General features: G+C 43.9%; 1 protein-coding gene and 2 long non-coding RNA genes across 6 annotated transcripts in view; 2 read left to right on the plus strand and 1 right to left on the minus strand.

The window, feature by feature from the left end:
• The window catches only part of LOC310916752 (myosin heavy chain, skeletal muscle, adult-like), a 42,870-nt gene that overhangs the window by 12,954 nt on the left and 11,445 nt on the right, over nucleotides 1-18,471 (minus strand). For 2 of the 3 annotated variants that reach the window (XM_083874544.1, XM_083874543.1), the window contains 11 exons: nucleotides 18,169-18,365; nucleotides 17,620-17,803; nucleotides 17,374-17,539; nucleotides 17,078-17,202; nucleotides 16,619-16,927; nucleotides 15,683-15,886; nucleotides 15,224-15,349; nucleotides 14,959-15,129; nucleotides 14,767-14,871; nucleotides 14,543-14,638; nucleotides 13,673-13,951 (listed from right to left, as the gene is read on the minus strand). In XM_083874544.1, the coding sequence (XP_083730670.1) occupies nucleotides 13,799-13,951; nucleotides 14,543-14,638; nucleotides 14,767-14,871; nucleotides 14,959-15,129; nucleotides 15,224-15,349; nucleotides 15,683-15,886; nucleotides 16,619-16,927; nucleotides 17,078-17,202; nucleotides 17,374-17,539; nucleotides 17,620-17,803; nucleotides 18,169-18,365 (1,836 nt within the window). In that variant the 3' untranslated portion in view covers nucleotides 13,673-13,798. Of the gene's footprint in view, nucleotides 1-44; nucleotides 73-389; nucleotides 547-637; nucleotides 782-863; nucleotides 1,106-3,047; nucleotides 3,095-3,290; nucleotides 13,952-14,542; nucleotides 14,639-14,766; nucleotides 14,872-14,958; nucleotides 15,130-15,223; nucleotides 15,350-15,682; nucleotides 15,887-16,618; nucleotides 16,928-17,077; nucleotides 17,203-17,373; nucleotides 17,540-17,619; nucleotides 17,804-18,168; nucleotides 18,366-18,471 lie in introns of those variants that run through there. The other variant, XM_083874545.1, reaches the window with a different exon arrangement.
• Nucleotides 36-6,059, plus strand: LOC310916758. Of its 2 annotated transcripts, XR_014591346.1 has the most exons (4): nucleotides 36-141; nucleotides 878-1,019; nucleotides 3,503-3,660; nucleotides 5,178-6,059. It is a non-coding gene; the product is annotated as an uncharacterized lncRNA (long non-coding RNA). The 2 variants fall into 2 exon arrangements; XR_014591347.1 differs by lacking the exon at nucleotides 3,503-3,660.
• On the plus strand, nucleotides 9,893-14,756 carry LOC310916759. The gene is made up of 3 exons (XR_014591348.1): nucleotides 9,893-9,937; nucleotides 12,576-12,703; nucleotides 14,638-14,756. It is a non-coding gene; the product is annotated as an uncharacterized lncRNA (long non-coding RNA).

Below are 18,471 nucleotides of genomic sequence, written 5' to 3' on the forward strand. Positions count from 1 at the left end.
GGCCTGGGCAGCCCTGCAGGGACCCGCGCAGGGGGTGTACGTACGTGATCAGGATGGACTGGTTCTCCCGATCTGTCAACAAGGCAGAAATGCAGCACTCAAAACTCAAAGAACAACGGAGAAAGAATGAAACATAGTCAAGTAAGTTTAATGTTTGGGCTGATATCAGCTTGACTTAAACAAGTAGACATCCAAAGCACATGACTGAGTGCAGAGGTGTCTTTCATTTAAAATAGTAGAAACAATGCTATGAAGACAGTAAACCCCACAACAGATGTGTGTGTCAGAAGCAAGAAAGCTTTGAAAAAGTCTGTTCACTTGGCTGAGACAGAGTATCTCTTCAGAGAATTTAATGGTCTAATGGCTGTGAGAGAGACAGAGGCACTCACCAGTTAGCATGAACTGATACGCATTGTCAGAGATGGAGAAGATGTGTGGAGGGGCCTCCTGGCGCTTCTTGCCTCGGTAGGCCAACACCACCTCGGGGTTGTACACCGGCAGCCACTTGTAGGGGTTGACGGTGACGCAGAAGAGACCCGAGTAGGTCTGTGAGGAAGGGACACAGCAAGTTGGCTTCCCCTGAGCCTGGCCCAGCAGCTCCCCAGGCTGCCCAAAGGAAGCTGCTGCTGCCACTTACGTAGATCATCCAGGCTGCGTAACGCTCTTTGAGGTTGTACAGCACAGCGGGTTCGTGCAGGTGGGTCATCATGGCCATGTCCTCGATTTTGTCATACTTGGGAGGGTTCATGGAGAAGATTTGATCTTCCTTCACCGTCAGGGTCTGCCAAGGAAACAAAAATACACATATGTCACTGAAAAGCTGAGAGTTGGGATGTTGCCCTTCAGCCTTGTTTTTGACTCACCTCTCCCCCTTCAGTCTTGACAGTGACTTTGCCTGATTCCCTGCTCGTGACTGTCCCTTTCACAAAGGATTCCTTAGCATGTACCACAAAGACGGATGACTTGGCATCAAAAGGCTTGTTCTGGGCCTCAATTCTCTCCTTCTCTGACTTTCGGAGGTAAGGAGCAGCCTCCCCAAAGATGGCCATCTCGGCGTCTGACGACATGGCTGCACTCTATGGGGATGCTTGCAGTGCAGAGAACACTGTTGAAGAGCAGATATAGTACCCAAATGAGTCAATACTTTTTGTTGTTACCCATTTTATTGATAGACCCTAACAGCGTAATAGAAGGTGTGATTTGGGAGGAAGCTTGAGTAACTCTTTTGTTCACCCTCCTGTGCAACCAGGGCAAATGTTGGATGCAGTTCCCACAGCTTTTTCCAATGTTTTTATTATGTCCAAGAATGGAAATTTCTCAGTCCCTTTGTAGCCTTGTTAATGTCTGATGATCCTGATGGTGATTTCCCCCCCTATTTAAAATTTCTCCCTAATCAAAATTTCTGTGGCTGAAAACTGTGGTTTTTTATCAGTCAGCCATTCACTCTACCCTTTTGAGAAGAGTCTGACTCTTTCTATGATATAAACATCTCCTTTTTGTTGAAGATAACACTAAGATATCCATGTTTAAATTCCATCCTCAGTGTAGACAAACCTCACCATTGCAGCCTCTTTTCATATGTAATTTTCTCCTACTTTTCTTGAAAGATCTCCACTGGATTCATTCCAGAATGTCACTCTCTGGTCACCAGAAATCACCAAACTAAACAGGGTGAATGCCGGGAAAGAATCACTTGTCTTTACCTGCTGACCATGCTGTTATGAGTGTCTGACAATGTGCTGCTGATCTTCCTTCCTCCAAATGCACACTGTAACATTTGCACCAGAATTCATGACCCCTTTCTGCAAAGTTTTCCAGCCAAAATGAAATACAACATACTCTGTTGCATGGGACTGATCTTTCTCACATGCAGGATTTCACATTGCCTTTTCTAAAATTTGTGAGGTTCTTATCAGCTTCAGGGTGAAGTCTTATGAGGATCTTCTCCAGGGCAACCTTGCTCTGTAGCATAATTGCAACTCTCTGTTTGTTGTCATCTAGAGTTCCTGAGGATGCATTCCATGCACCATTTGGGTTGTTAATGGTCCAGAAGGTGCTCTGAGGACTATCCAGGGCACACTGTCTTTTGCTGATGCTCTGAATCATTCACTAGAGTTGTTTGCTTCTCATCCCAAATGATCTAAGTAGTATGTGAGCAATTACCATGTAAGGACAAATAATTCATCACGTTCAAATAATGTACAACCAACAGTTTCTTCTTACATTGTTTGTGAAAATAACTATAGGCAAAGACAGAAACCTCAGCTGAAGAATTTATAAATCAAAGCCAGATATCTAAATGCAATAATGGATTTCCAAAGAAATAGCACATGGCCAGTAATAGAAAGTATCTGAATTCCAAGGAAGTTAGACAAACAGGCAGATTGATAAGATGACACGTCATAACTTTTAGTCAGGCAAATAACCAAAATCTTACCAAACATTTGCAGGTACTTCTAGTAGCATGCAGATCCTCCATTTTACTCAATCCTCTTTCAGAGGAATAGGATCAGTACCTCCCTCTTTTTGTTGTTTGGTTAGTTGGATTGCTATTTTTAATTTTTTTCAAGTTTACTGGTAGGAGGCTTACATGCAGATTATAATTCTGAAGTATCATTTTGAAAGTATTTTCATGACATTTATTGGCCAGTTTCATACGCAGTAATAATTACAACTTACAAGTCTGTAAGGTTTTGCAACATTCTGTTCTGTTGGCTAGCTCTGTCTGTCTGGACTTCATGCCAGAACAGATCATTTACCTCACTGTTCCATAATTAAACACAAGGAATCCCCAAGAAGCATTTCCTGGAATTACATAGTGGCTAGTGTCTTCAAGCACAGCCACTTAGGAAATCTTGTTAGCTGTGAGCAGTCAGCCCAACCATCAGCATGCTTTATTTGTCATAGCAGAGCTGTGGCCAGGAACACATAGGCATACATCAACTGCCTACAAAATTTTACAGCAATTTGCCACCATGAAGAAATCTGTTCTACAGAAATCTTCCACCTTTTTCTGCCCCTTAAATGCAAGCAAATGTGGCTCTTACCTCTTTTGCTGTGAGAAGATGCCTTGCAGGCTGGGAGGTGATCGGTGCTGTAATGCAGAAACAGCAGATGTCTCATTATTGCAGCACAGAATTCCACAGACAGATCACAAAGTGAAAATACCAACGTGCTTTATCAACATATATCAAATCCTTCCAGGTGCATGTACATACATCAGGACAGCAGGGCTGAAGTGGGGCTGCAGGGACACTGCCCCTTTTTGCCAACCAGAGATGTGCACTTACCATGAAGTTTCTTCTGCAGACAGAACTGCCCAGATTCAAGGACTCTTTTATAGGGTCTGGTCAGCGCATGCTGCAGATGCCTCCTCTGTCTTTGGGCAAAGCATTTCTGGCAAACCTTGTTTTTGGCAAAGCATTGTCTGGCAAACTGAATGAACTGAAAACTGGAAAGTGATGTTACTAGATATAATTAGAAAATTTTGGTCTCTTCCTAGCTATGTGAAGAAATCGCCTATAAATAATATGAGAAGATTCCTAAGGAGGGAAATACAGCTAATGATGACTAGAGGAATGAGGGTAACCACTAATAACTGTAAGGCCATGGATGCTCCATGAATCTGAGCTAAGGGAGCAGGAGACAACCATTCCCTGGGCGAGCACAGTGACATTTGGATGCATACTTCAACTTTTTCTGAGGACATCATATGTCTGATGACAGTCATCCTTTCACAGAGCTCTCTACTTACACATCTTGGATATGATACGTGGATGTCACTGTTGTCTGCATTGCTTACCTTAGTCAGATTATTACATATTACTCTATTTCACTTCTGTCAGTTGTAACATAATACAGCACACTCAGGGAGAATAGCCACCTTGAACCATTCTAAGTGCTCTTTAAGTTGTATTGTACTGCTAGATATAAATATAAAATAAAATTAATTTGCATATCTTCTGATATTCTTGGAAATTCCGAGTTTAGACATTCATAGAAGGATCCATGAGTGGCCTCAAGAGTCTGCTAGATTGTTGTTCTTTTGATGTTATCACTTGAAGAGCAGTTTTAGTTTTTGGCTCCCAAAAAGCTCTCTGACATTCATATTTATAGTTTAAATGAATTAATTGAAAGTCTTTTACTTTGATGGTACTTATTTCCTTTTAAATCCTTATTTCTTCCCAAAACAGAAAAAAGTAAACAACACCTTTCTAAATAACATGCTAAATAGTACTAACTTAACCTGAAGGCTACAGGAAAGCAAATAACTCTCCTGATTTCAAGGTGGGCAAGCAAAAAAGCAGAAAAGGCCCTGGCTCTGTGTGAGCATTGCACAGCAACTCAATTTTATCAATCCTGAGTTCAGCACAAACCCAAAACACAGCCCCGTGGCAGCCACTCTGAAGAAAATTAACTCAACCTCAACCAAATCCATTGGATAAACTTAGGTATTGCTAAAACAACTGTGACGGTCTACTGAGTGGAAAAAAGAGATTTTTGTTCTCCCTGTTCTTCCCCCTGCTCTTCATTTTTGTTGAGTCCTGGAAGGCAGGTGTTGGAGAAAAGTGCGATATCCTACTGCATGCAGACCAAATTTGCCATTTCAGCACACCTCATCTTGAGGAAGTGTTTCTTTGGGTTCAACTCAAGTTTCAGTCTTTACAAACCTCTGCCACTGCCAGCTTTAAGCAGCTCAGTGGGGCTGAAAGGTCAAGTCAGGTTTATTTGTGACACCACCCACTGACATAACAAGTATTTAAGAGGGTTTTTTTCTAAACCGACTGAAAAAGGGGGAAAAAAAGTCTAACATTTATCACGTAAAACTGATGAATTAATTTGAGCAATGTTTCTTTTCATCTGACAGTTCTGTTAAGTGGAGGAGTTAAATGTTTAAGAGGATTCTGAACTGTTATTATACTGAAATGTAATTACCACTGCTTCTTCCTGTTTCCACACTTGGATAATTCAATTGAGTACAGTGGGATAGTGCTGGGGCAGCACTGACTTACCATGTCTACAAAATGCACCTAGGAAAAGAGTGCCTAAATAGTGCATCAGTCCTTCCTTATGGAAAATATGTAATGAATTACTCAAATTTTGAAGCAAAAAGAAAAATAAGTGGTTCCTGCCTAATGTTATTTTTCTGCCATTTCTGTATCCATTTATCTCTGCAGGGCTGGATTCCATCAGTGCTGGAAGCAAAACACAGCCCAGCTGAACGAGACAGGACAGAATGAAGGATGTGCATGGAAACAGTCTGTTCTGCACAGAAATGCAGCTTGGCCAAAGCACTGGGGTGCTGCTATTCCCCATGGAGGAAAGGGAATTCAGGTATTCTGAAGACAGGCTCTTGATGAGAAGAAGACCACAGAACCTGGTCCAATCCTCTCCATGAGCAGGGGCCACCTAGAGCCAGTTGCCACCTAGAGCCACTCCAAACTCACTTTCTGCCACAATTTGTGATCCAACTGCTTCTCAGCCGTGTTCTGTGATTATTGAAAAGGGTCTGAAAGCAAGAGGCCACATTTTAGAGCAGACTGAATTGTGCAAATGTCTCAAGAATTCTTGTCTCTGACCCTGTGAAACTCCCCTTGGCACATTTGAGTCTTCGTGGTTGTCTGTATTATAGGGATGCGTTGGGGGATACATTTGATGTGTGTTTTTTGGGGTGCAGCTGGAGTGGAGCTGCAGGTTGAGCTCTGGAGGAGCAGGAGCTCAAGCCCAAGGCAAGAGGCTGTGACCTGCAGACCCTTTGCACAACCAAGGGCCAGGGGACCTGTGTCCCAGACAGGTGAGGAACACTCAGAGACATGGCAGGAAGTGATGAGACCAGATTTTTCCTCTTAGACTGTGAGAGGATAAAAACCCAGGGGTTCCTTTGTTTGGGGTCCCTCCTGGAGGCACTAGCTCAAGACAGTTATTGCACCATGATTACATTATTTTAGGGATCTGGATGTCTGATATTCAACAGTGGGACACTGGTGTGACTGTGAGAGTGTGAGGGTCCAGTTGTGAAGCTCCAGTAGTGGGACACTGAGACTGTGAGAGGCTGGACAGGGGAGTTTCTTTAATAAATGAACATAATATCTGTACCAACATCTTCATGGGTCTTTCCTCTAACACTTGCCAATAGAGGGCTCCCAGTTAGAATATGTAAATATAACATGCATGTACTGATCATGCTAAGAACATTTCCACAGCCTCTCTGATGTGTCGCTTAGAGATTTTCTGAGTCAGTGGCAATGTCTTTGATGTATTTTAAATCTAACTTTTATACTATGAATTTGTTCATTACCTGGCATCAGGTAGTTGTACACCAGAGGGACATGCACATCATTTTGGTGCAAAACCTAATGTATTCCATAGCAAAATTTTTGTTCTGCGACCTGGTTAAAAAAAGAAGAAAAAAAGAAAAGCACAATTCCACAGTTTCAGCGTGCTAAAGAGCAGAGAGATTTGACTGAGATGTAGACATAGGGTTATATCCACCATCTTGATTGTTGTAATGCTCCCAGAAGCCCCAGTGGTTCTCAACACTTAAAAAAGGCTCTGTCACTACAGGGACAATAATGTGCCAGTATATACAAGAAAATCTTCAGCCACCCCTGGAAACTGAGATCAGATCCATAGTGCCTTGGAGGTCATGTAATGGAATTATCACTACACTTGCTTAAATCCAGTTCACAAAGTTATTTATGCAAATCTGAGGCCTACAGAAATGTCTTAAATTAAAAAAAAAAAAAAAAAAAAAAAAAGCAGGCATTGCTGTTGAAGAGTGAGCTTCCTGCTCTCAATGATAGAAAAACCCAGGGAACAAGGTTGCAGATGACATGAAAAATAGTAATTATTTGAGGGCAAAAAATGAATGGAATTTGTCATAAATATAAACATTATAGATTCAGAGAATTCAATGCTGAGATTGTATTTGCAAAAAAAAATGGAAAAAGTTAATGCTAAGAAATTCGGACTCCCAGGCATGAGGACACATGAGGACACATAAAAACAGTGTCAATTGGATGTAAGTTGACTGCAGTCTCTGGGTAAGAAAATAGGCATTTTTATATCTTTCCCAGGAAGTGGAATGTTAACTATCACCATGTCTGTAAAGGATGCTGGCATAAATAAGGAACAAATCACTTCCAAGAAGCAAAGTTCTAATTTTCCTGAAGTATGTATTTTCTGAAGGTTAAAATGAGAGTGGAAACTTGATGTTTGGTCCATAAGCTGTGTGACAATGGCGTAAATACTACTCTCCTATTTAAATTCTGAGATGGGATGAGAGCTCGTTAGAAAGGATGGGACAGAGTTCAGAGCATCAGAGGAAGTCACAGGAGTGCTGTAAAGGCTTCACCAAGAGGCAAAATAATGCTGAGTTTATGAGCTAACACAGTACTGGCACGGGGTAAGACCCCAGTGACACAGAAATACCCTGTACAACCTCAGCCAAGTCTACTGTAGGGGCAAGATATCCTTAAGCTTCAACTCACCCAATAGAGCAAAGCTTTGCTCTGCTCCAGACCTGGGACAATGTGCTTCACCATGTCTGCCCAGCTCACATTTGTGCCACCCTATGTGATCCTTTTTCTGATATGGCACTTTGCTGGCCCCTCAAAAACTCCAAAGGCAGCTGATGGTGTTTCAGGTCTGCCATCAGTCCCAGTCATTCAGCTTCTTCCCTCTCCAAAATGTGCCAGCCTAAAGTTCTTGCTCCAGAACTCCTCCCTCTGGCCTTGGCCAGTTCCCAAGGGCTATAATGAACCACCCACTTGCTTTTTGGTGGGACAGACATGTCAGGACCTAAATGCCATCCCACAGCATTGTCCTGGCTGTGGCTCAGCCTCAATGGTGTCTGAGGCTGTGTGGAAGCAGTGTCTGCATACGTCTTCTACCACCTTGAACCAAATACGCTCCTACCTCTCCTGCTCCCTGCACTGCCACCTGAGGGTGAGCTCCATGTGCCAACACATCTTCATTTCACTCAGGAAAGAAAACTTTTCTGTGGTTTGCCCTTTGACAGCCTGTTCTCTTCATATGGACCTGGGAAATGTCCCAAATAAATAAATTTGGCTCCCTTGTCCCAAAGATTTTATCAATATTTCTCTGAGGACATACTGAGCTGGACACTTTGATCACAACCCCACCATTCTGGTGTTTTCTCTCCCTTTCATTTGGATCTACTTGTTTCCCATCAAGCTTCCTCCCTGTCAGCACTGAACAAGTAACACGTGTGGCTAATAGAGAAAAGAAATAGGGAGGTCGGTGCCTTCCCAGCCAGGTCAGCCAGAGGAACTTGCTAAATATGTTTGTCATTCCCTTGTTGTCTCAGACACTGCCAGAATATTTGGAGCAGCAAAGTCCTCTGCAGCTCTGCTAGCTGAAGGGCATCAGCTGGCAGCTTGGCTGTCTGGTGGGAGCACTCCTTTCCCTCTCTCCCAGTGCTCAGTGCCTGCCTGTTTTCCACCTTAACAGTAGTTTTCCTGCTGGATTTTTCCCACATCCTGGCTCTTCTGATCCAGCTAGATCAGGAATGCCACAGCTCCTTTGCCTGGACAGTCTTATCTGAAGAAGATGACAAGTTCATCTATCTTGGCCTGCTTTTGACAAACTGTCTTTCATCCATTTTTCCTTGTAGCATGGACTGTTGCAGGTGTTGCTGAAGATCACAGCCCTCTGGAAAGTAATTCCTTCCCCAGACTTTGTCATTCCCAGTCCTTACTCTAGTCCATACATAGTGTATGGAGGCAGGTCTGGAAATCCCTCCTGAAGGGGCACTGAGCAGGTATAGTCCCAGTAGAACAGAATTTCTCCCCAGCCTGTCATCTGGTCCTACCAAATGTTGAACTATGGTCTGGTGTCTGTAATGGCCACAAGAGCACTCCATGGCAGCCACTCCAGAATGAGCTTTCAGTGGGCAGAACACCAGAATCTCATGATTCATAGAGGCATTCAGGGCTGGCATGACTGGTGGGAGAATCTTCTCTAGCTTCACTGAGAATTCCTCACCATTCTGGATCATTTAGTCAGTCTCTTATAAATTTGAATCAGAATGGGGTCCAGATAAAATAGGGAATATAGGTAAACTTCAGCTTTTTTTTGCCTACAGGCAGGCAGCAGATAGGAGCTGCCTTTGTTGTCATGAAAGTTTACTTGTATTTTTGATAGAGGCTTTCACTACATGTGCCTGAACCTTGAACTTCCTAAATATAATTCCCAATCCTGAGGAAACTTCACGAAGTAGAAGGTGGCTAATCTTAAAGGTTGTCAGGGATTAGTGAAGAGTAATGGTCTGTTTTGATGGTGAGCAGATGCTTTGCCTTGACAGAGAGACATCCACGTATGTCTAAGTGAGGGGCTGATGTCTTGTGTAGTGGAAGGATTAAGGTGTTTAGTGTAGATGTGCCCTGAAAGAAAATGAAGAACTCTCCCCCTACCTTGCTCCCCACAGCCCCCACTTTGGGAGGAGGAGCTGCATGAGCCTCATGGCTTTTGATGGATTTTTCTTCCAGGAATTCACTGGTTTGTCCTTTTTTTTTTTTTCCTGAGCTTTCCAAAAAACTCACAGATAACACAGACAAACCTACCACTAGTTCCATTTCAGTTTTCTACTACTTTGAACTATCTGATACACTAGATATTTTATTCAAAACCCTTCTCCAAGGGATCTGCAGCTTGCTAGTGCTGCTGTCAGCCATGCTGTCATTTGAACAGGGCTTGCTGGAGGCATCAGTGCACCCTGTGGACCCTGATTAACTGTCTGGCAGGGAATATTCACACTCTGCTGCAGCAGCATTTCTGCTGCCTCTGTGTAAAACGAGAGCTCCCAGGAATGTTAGCACATGCTGGAAACAAATGCTGATGCTCTGATCTGCTAGAGCAAAACTTCTCATCCCTACCCTTCTGCTAAGAGCTAGCTGAGTACTGGACCATTGCAATGGTAAGGACATACTTCGTATATAAAAACCAGAAAGAATCAGATCAGACTAAAGTAAAGTGTATTTCTTGCAGGCTGTTTGTGTGCCATACTGTGGCTGGCATGATGAGCTGCCCAGCAAAGAAAAATGGTTTGGAGGTCTATTAGGCATCTTTAATCCATGCTGGTACAGAGAATGGAAAAAAAAAATAGTAAGAAACATGAACTGACCTCAAAGAAAACTGCTAATTTTCATAAGTAATGACAGACTTGAATGCATCCTCTGGGATGTAAAGCAGTTCAAGATGTTCACTGCACAGGGTATGAGAGATGAGAGCTTAAACCCTAGTAGAGCATAAGCTCCAGGAAAATACTGCTGGTGAAATTCAGGGGGCAGGTTTTTGGTGGGGATTTTTAGGGTGGGGGGGGTGGGGATGAGGTTGATTTTATTGTTTGTTAACTTGTATGAATTGGTGGCTTTTCTCTCTTCAAGTTCTGTTCCTCTAGTCTTAGTGGTTGCTATGCTTGTGATCTTGCTTCAGTTCATAGAGATCAGAGTGGTTACTTTCCCTGGTATGGACTGTTGTGAGTTACAAGTTTGTAAAGGTGATGCCATTCTTTTTAATTGTGGACTCCAAGTGGCTTCCTGAAAAGCTGCAGTGGCAGATTATCTGCAGTTAAGGGGAAGGTGTCATTTCACTGAGCAGAGGAAGGTAAAAACGGTGACCTGGAATGTCAGGACAAACAGTTCTTGAAAGTGCATCAGAATTAGCTAATCATTCTCCTTCTACCAGTACAGCAAACATGAGAGGATGACATCTGAGCAGTGTTCTAAATAATATGACAGTGATGTAGAGGATACTTTTTTCACCACACACTGGAGCTTCAGTTACACAGAAGATGAGTAGAGTGGAAAGACTGAGAAGCCAATGGGAAGAGGATTAGTGCCTGGAAATGTCTGAGATGGTGGAAAGTGAAGAAGAAATGACAGAAATCAGTGTTCAAAGTTCAGTATTAGAAAGAAAAAAGGCCACCTTGTACTGAGAAAATAAAAAGAAAGGATGATGTGATATGACTCACATATAACGCATTAATGCCTCTTAAAGTGCTGATGCTTTTGTGCCCAAGAGACACAGTTGTCCATGCCCAAGCTGTTGAAGGTCAGAGAACTCCATAGTCCACATGGGGCAGCAGCTCTAGTGGAGCTCATCAGCTGCATCTATTTTAAACCTTCTCTGAGAGTTGTTTCTTTAGGCCTCTTATGGGCCCAAGATCAGTTCCCTGTGCATCAGCACATTTTGTATCACAAGCAGCCTGACTCCAGAAATAGTGTGTTGATGCAAAATGACTCCTGTCCTCCAGCCAAGGCAGCAAATCCAAAGTGAGGAGAAATTGGTTTGCCTTACTCATCCCTTTAATATTCCACTCTGATTCCAAAAATCTCCAGCCATGCTTTCCAGGTGGCAAGGGCAGGTCTGCACAGTGCAGTGTGTGTGATTTCTCTCCCTCTCTCATCTGTGCAGTTGGAATTCTGGCCCAAGGTGATGTCTCTTAAGGAACCTGCAATGTTACTTTTCACCTTTGCTACTAAATTCTCACCAGTTGAGCATTTAGTAGCAAATCCTCAGGCCATAAATTCTTACAGGTGAGAGAGAAGCCCTAAGAGTTTCAGGTGCTTCAAGTGCATCCTGATTCTTGCACAGTCGGAACAGCTTGTTCATTTTGGAAGGTGTTTGTAATATTGTCCAAAGGGAACAGGGGGTTTTGGCATTGAAATATGATCCCCAAAGTTGTTGTGGTATTTTCTAGTCTGTCAGCAGGTTTAAAAAGGTACAGATGGAGCTGGAAATACTTTTCCATGTTTTCACTGAACCACAATTGCAACACACTGATTTTTGAATTACATTTTTGGGGTTGTTTGTTGGTTTGTTTTTTGTAAACAAAGGCGTTCTGCAGAAGAAACAAAATTCTCCTGCTTTCTTTCAAGGTATGGCAGGTAAGGGTTTGTCTGGAAATAAAGAATTCCACCTATCTTTTAGGAGTATATTGTGGGAAGCGAAAAGGAGAGGAGTAATTTCCCTTCTTTGTTGCCAGGTATCACTAGCACTGATGAAGTTTTCACAGTTTCACACATAGAGATGATGTCTCTGAGGAGCATCATTTACAGTGACAACAGGGTCAACACAGGGTGCCATCTTTTCCTCAAATATATTTAACTGCTGCCCAGAAAAATATTTCCATATTTAGTTATAACATGGGAGGATTCTATGTGTGTAAACCTCGGTGTGTTCGGGAGGAGGAGGATCTCCCAGTCCTGAATGCTATTGCTGCAAACACACTGACTGCTGTGGTCAGTGCAAAAGGCTTCCTTCCTTCTGTTTTCTCACCATCTCCTTTCCAACAACTCCAGCTCCCTTCCCCAGCAGTTTCACAGCTCCTTGAAGCACTCCCCAAAAATAAAGGGGTGTAAGCCTAGCCAGGAACCTTGAGGGACCCACAAATGTTCCTGTAGTGTGATAGAGCCAAGTCTCCTTTACAATGGTAAAATGGAATATGGTATCTGCATGTAGAATCTGCCCTTGTCAGCTATGTGATGTGCCTGGGTCCAGTACTGCTACAAAGGTGTTTTTTAAGTGTTTAAGTACTGCTTCTTGCCTTGCAGGAAACAGCCTGTCATGTGTTTAAGACTTCAGACCAGTACACTTTGTGTAGATGTCTTGTTTCTTCCCTGTTCAGCCCAAATACAGTTGGTATCTACATCCCACATCCAGGGCTTCAAGAGTCAGACAGGTAGGACATAGTTTGTCATTATTATCTATGGATTTTTATCTCTGTAAAGTGTTAAATTTTTTGATTTCTTCCAAGTTGTAATGTTCTCAGTGTAATTTCCACTTGAAGACTTATCTTGCATGACAAAAATAAGCTCTTTTAGCTTTTTGTATTTGCACATAACTCTTACTTATTCCTTAGCACAAAAGCTTATACATTTCAGTAGTGGAAACACTACACAGTAGTGCACCTGTTCTAGCTTGTTCTGGTGGCTCTACATGTTACATTGCTTGGGGTTTATCCTCTTGTTCACATTTCTACCAAGGTGTTTGTTAGGTTCAATTTCACTTACAACAGGAACATATTGTATTTATATTGGCCATTCTGCCTCACAGAGGAAGTAAGGCTCTGCAATATCCTCTTATCCACATAATATGTTGTTTGTTTTTCTTTAAAACTGATTGTTAACACCATATTCTTGAAGTTATTACAAAGGCTGTATGATCTTTAAATTTGCTCAGTAACAAGGCCCTCTCTAAAGTTATTGGCCTTCACTTCCCTTGTTCTAAGGCAGCACATCTGTCCTTACCTAAGTTCCTCCATAAGGACTCAGAGACATATAAATGCTTTTGGGACTACAGATGTCTACCTTTGGGGCAACTTGCCTCTAAATACCACTTGCCCAAGTGATAATGGGACCACCAACGAGAACCTCCGAGTTCACAATGATGGTCCCATTAAACACGACTCACAAAGGCAAAAATATTTTTTCTATGCGAGGACAGAAAAGGTGCTTGTCCTGCCTTTGTCCTGATCCTCTCCCAGTGTGCCAATTACATTAGTCTTATTTCCTCCTTGGTAATGGAGTAAGACAGTGGAGAAATACTGGAGATGGGATGAGTAAAGCTCTACTGTTTCATTTGAAAATACTCCTAACTTGTATAATTGCAGAACTGAATTGTAATGACCAAAATCACTGATTCTGCTGTGTATGCTAAGAAATCTATAATCTTTATTCTCTACACATTGACATGGTTATGAACACTAGAACAAGGAAGTGACAGAGGGCTCACATTTTGTGCAGCCCTCAGGTCACTTTGCTGCCTCATGACATCCTCACTCTTCCTCTCCTATTTTCTTGCCGATTTCCCGGCTTTTGGCTCGGAGCTTGTTGACCTGTGACTCTGCAATGTCAGCCCGCTCCTCGGCTTCCTCCAGCTCGTGCTGGATCTTGCGGAACTTGGAGAGGTTGACATTGGACAGTTCCTCCTGTGTGGGGAAAGGAAATCAAGGCTCAGGAGCACAGGGCAGGGATTACACTCCTGCTGAAAGTCAGCCTTAGAAATCTTCATCCCCCTCCCACCACTGCTCTCACATCAGGCTCACACAGAGCTCCTCATCCTCCCCTTTTCAGGACCCTACTGGGACAAGATTCACCAGGACTGTGACACAAGTCAGGAGAAATTTCAGCCCTTGGATTTATCATTTTTGTACTTACCCTCCCACTCCTTCCTGCCCAATTGTCAGTGTGACTTACTGGGTTTGGAAGACCCTGAAGCCTTCTGCTGCTGATTATTGGCAGAGATTCAGGAACTTGTCAGCCAGTGAGTGTGGCCCCTGGGCTTGTTTTACTGGGGCCTCCTGTGTGGAACAGGCTGCACAACTTCCCTTAAAGGATCTCCCTGTCCACGGGTACCCAGAGCTCACCAAGGCCTCATGACACAATAGCAAAACAGCATCACCAAGACAGTTGTGTCTCAGGAATATCTTTCATAATCCTCTGCAGGTATTCAGCCTCATTCAATATGTGCCCTGCCCCAATATAATGTGGCCTTTTCCCATACTGAAAGCAATACTTACAGCCTCCTCAGCTTGTCTCTTGTAGGATTTCACTTTCATTTGCAGCTTGTCCACCAGATCCTGCAGCCTGAGAATATTCTTCCTGTCTTCCTCAGACTAGAATGATTGGCAAACAGGAACGAGAGTCAATTCCTGGTTCTGCATCACTCAAGGGGAACAATTCCCCTTGGGAAATGTGCCTTGCTGTGAGCAAAGAGTGTCAGAGCAGTCTCCTCCTGCCTTACCTGGTAGGTCAGTTCCTTCACCCTCCGCTCGTACTTGCGCACACCCTTGACGGCTTCAGCGCTGCGCTTCTGCTCAGCATCAACCTCCCCTTCCAGCTCCCGCACCTGCAAGGACAAGCCCAGCCCTGCAGCCTCTCTGGCAATGTCTCTGCAAGGACACGCTCACTCACTCACAAGCCCAGCTCTACACACCCTGGCCTCCAGCTTCTGGATCTGCTTCTTCCCTCCCTTCAGTGCCAGCTGCTCTGCCTCTTCCAGACGAAGCTGCAGGTCCTTCACAGTCTGGTCCAGGTTCTTCTTCATCCTCTCCAGGTGGGCACTGGTGTCCTGCTCCTTCTTCAGCTCTTCTGCCATCATGGCCGCCTGATCAGAGCAAAGAGTCAAAGCCATTTTGGGGCTGGACATATTTTGGGAATAGTACATTGACCATCAGCAAGTCCAGGAGTGTCCAACTCACATCAGTGATGGCCTTCTTGGCCTTCTCCTCAGCATTGCGGGCTTCCTGGATGGTATCCTCCATTTCACTCTGGATCTGGGAAATGTCTGTTTCCAGCTTCTTCTTGGTGTTGATCAAGCTGGTGTTCTGTTGAACAATAAAATTTTGTGCAGTTATTTCCAAAAGAGAACAATTATTTAAGAAATTTACTGTAAAGTTATCCTCTAGTAATCTAATATCAACATCTTCCTGACCTAACTTGTCAGGCCATACATAGCTAGATAGAGAGAATTATTGAAATTTGACGCAGCCCTTCTGACTGCTAACGCAATCCTACTCATTTTTCTGTAATCTATTTCTTTGTACAAGTGTAATAATTCTGGTTTGGATAAAGTATTTTATTAGACGAGTAGGTTTAGGAATTTACACAGAAGAAAATCTGTAAGGGAAGAAAAAGACCCGTGGGATTTTGAATCTAACCTGAGTGTGGAGTAGCTGAACTCTCTCACTTGCATCCAGAAGCTCCTGCTCAGCCACTTTCCTCGACCTCTCAGTCTGCTCCAGGGCTGCCCGGAGTTCCTCAATCTCAGCCTGCAGCAGGTTTGCCCTGCGCTCCACCATGGCCACCTGCTCCTTCAGGTCATCCTGTGTCCTGAGAGCATCATCCAGATGGATCTGGGTGTCCTTTAAGAGAATAAAAAGAAATTATAAGGAGAAGAATAAAGAGAAATTATAAGACGACACAGCACTGTTGCCCAATGGCAATTGCCACGAGTCCAATAATTATTGTTGAAGTATAATATATATAATTATAGGTATATATTTATATGTGGACCTATTGTCCGTCTATGCACAGAATATTAGAAAAGTCAGTAGGAAGCTGATTCATGGGGATCTGGGACAGCTAGAAATAAGGTCAAGTCCCTGAATTTTAGGAGAGTGGACATTAGTTTTTCAAGGAATCCCTGGATGGAACCCCCTTGAGAAACCCCTCTCAAGAATAAAGAACCAAAAAAGACTTAAGAATGCTTTTCTAAATGACAAAGCTCTCAATTCACATGTATAACCAATCAGGCAAGAGAGGCAGGAGATCAGCATGGCTGAGCAAGAACCTTCAGGTGTAACTGAGGTGTAAGAGGGAAAGGCAGAGGTGGTAGAAAAGCACCAGATGACCTTGGAAGAATATAGAGATGCTACAAGGATGTGTAGTAATAGGGTTATGAAAGCCAAGGCAGAGCAGGAGCTGAATTACTGTTTTATTAAGTTTTTGTGAGGCCTCAAATTGAGTATTGCATCCAGTTCTGGGCTCTTCAATTAAGGAGAGTTATTAAGAGATTGGAATATATCTGGAGGCCTGCAGCAAAGCCAGTATTGGACAAAGTAAACCCTTAAGTGCAAACTTTTGGTGTAACATACTTTAAGCACTCCCTGGGTGTTTCTCAGGTTCTTCTGTGCCTCTGCAGCCACACGATTGGCATGGCTCAGCTGGATCTCCATTTCATTCAGGTCTCCCTCCATCTTCTTCTTCAGCCTCAGGGCTTCATTCCGGCTCCTGATCTCAGCATCCAGTGTGCTCTGCATGGAGTCCACAATTCTGAGGTGGTTTCTCTTCATCTGGTCAATCTCCTCATCCTTCTCTGCTATTTTCCTGTCGATCTCAGACTTGACTTGATTGAGTTCAAGCTGCAGGCGCAGGATCTTCCCCTCCTCATGTTCCAGGGAGGCCTGGACAAGTGAATACAAACATTGATGAAATCAAAAATACTTTCAGAAATCTCAGCTGCACTCCACAGCCAGAACAGAGGGGAACCCAGGCCTTTTCAGCCCTATTTCTGCATTTATTTACTGCAGACACCAGTGATTATGGTCATGTACCTCAGCTTCCTCCAGAGCAGCCTGGATTTCAGATTTCTCCTGCTCAATCTGCTTCTTGACTTTCTCCAGCTCATGAATTGCCTTTCCTCCCTCCGCAATCTGCTCCGTGAGGTCAGAAATCTCCTCTGCAAGGAAGGGTGAAAAGCAGCACGGTCAGGCACAGAGCAGAATGGGAAGGGCTCTGGTGCACCAAGGGGCCAGGCAAGTTCTTATTCCTTCAGCCCAGAGCCATTAAGTGTGGCAGAGAGATAAGCTTGTGAGCAAGGCCAGTGAGGAGCAGAGGGCCAGGGACTCACGCTGCAGGTTCTTGTTCTCCCGCTTCATTGTTTCCAGGTGGTCCAAGGACTCCTCATAGGCATTCTTCATCTTGAACAGCTCCGTGCTGAGAGAGCGCGACTCCTTCTGCGAGGCCTCCAGCTCAGCCTGCGTTTCCTCGTACTTCTGCTTCCATTCTGCCAGGATCTGGAGAAAAACGGGGTGTGAGTCGGGCTGTGGCCATCACGGGGCCCTGCTCTGGCCAGGGGTGCTGGAGGCCAAAAGACCTTGTCAAAGTTCTTCTGCTTCTTATCCAGAGCAGCGCAGGCAGCATTGGATCTCTCCACATCAATCATCAGGTCCTCCACTTCATTCTGCAGTCTCTGCTTTGTCTTTTCCAGGGAGGCACATTTGGCATTGACAGCCTCAACATGTTCCTCTGCATCCTGCAAGCGCTGGGCCAGCTTCTTCCTAGGAGGAGAGAAATACATTGCCATATTAGAACTTGGAAGGACATGAGTTCTATATTGTCGTGAGAGGACAGCTGATCACTTTAGGAGTTTTGAACTGAGCACTTTTCAGAGATTTGGAGGGATCCATCCTTTGCTGTGTTCTGTCACCTATTAGGCCCTTTTTAGCACTTCTAGCCCTAAAGCTTGTATTTTCCTTTCCAATCAACACTTTTTCTTCACTTCCTCCCTTCCCTTTTTTTTTTACAAAGACTGTATATCCTTCCCTTCATCCCATTCTTGTCTTAACCCACTCTCAGAGATTCCAATTTATATTGACCACTATTAGTTTTCTCCCATCATTTGTCATCCTGCTTCCCCACATACTTGGCCTCCTCGAGCTCCTCCGTGCGCTGAATCGCGTCCGTCTCATATTTGGTTCTCCATTGGGCCACTTCACTGTTGGCCTTGGACAGGGCTCGCTGCAGCTCCCCCTTGGCCTCCTGCTCCTCTTCATATTGTTCCCGGAGCAAGTCACAGTCGTGACGAGAGGACTGCAGGGCATGGGCCAGGGCATTCTTGGCCTAGACAGAGAGTGGTGTTGGGTCAAGGAATGGAATCCCAGGAAATCTCTTCCAAAGAATTAATTTCACATTACAAACATGACTTCTGTAGGAGTGTTGTGACGAA

Source organism: Zosterops lateralis (genome assembly GCF_965231275.1).
Source record: "Zosterops lateralis genome assembly, chromosome: 18".
NCBI classification, from domain to species: domain Eukaryota; kingdom Metazoa; phylum Chordata; class Aves; order Passeriformes; family Zosteropidae; genus Zosterops; species Zosterops lateralis.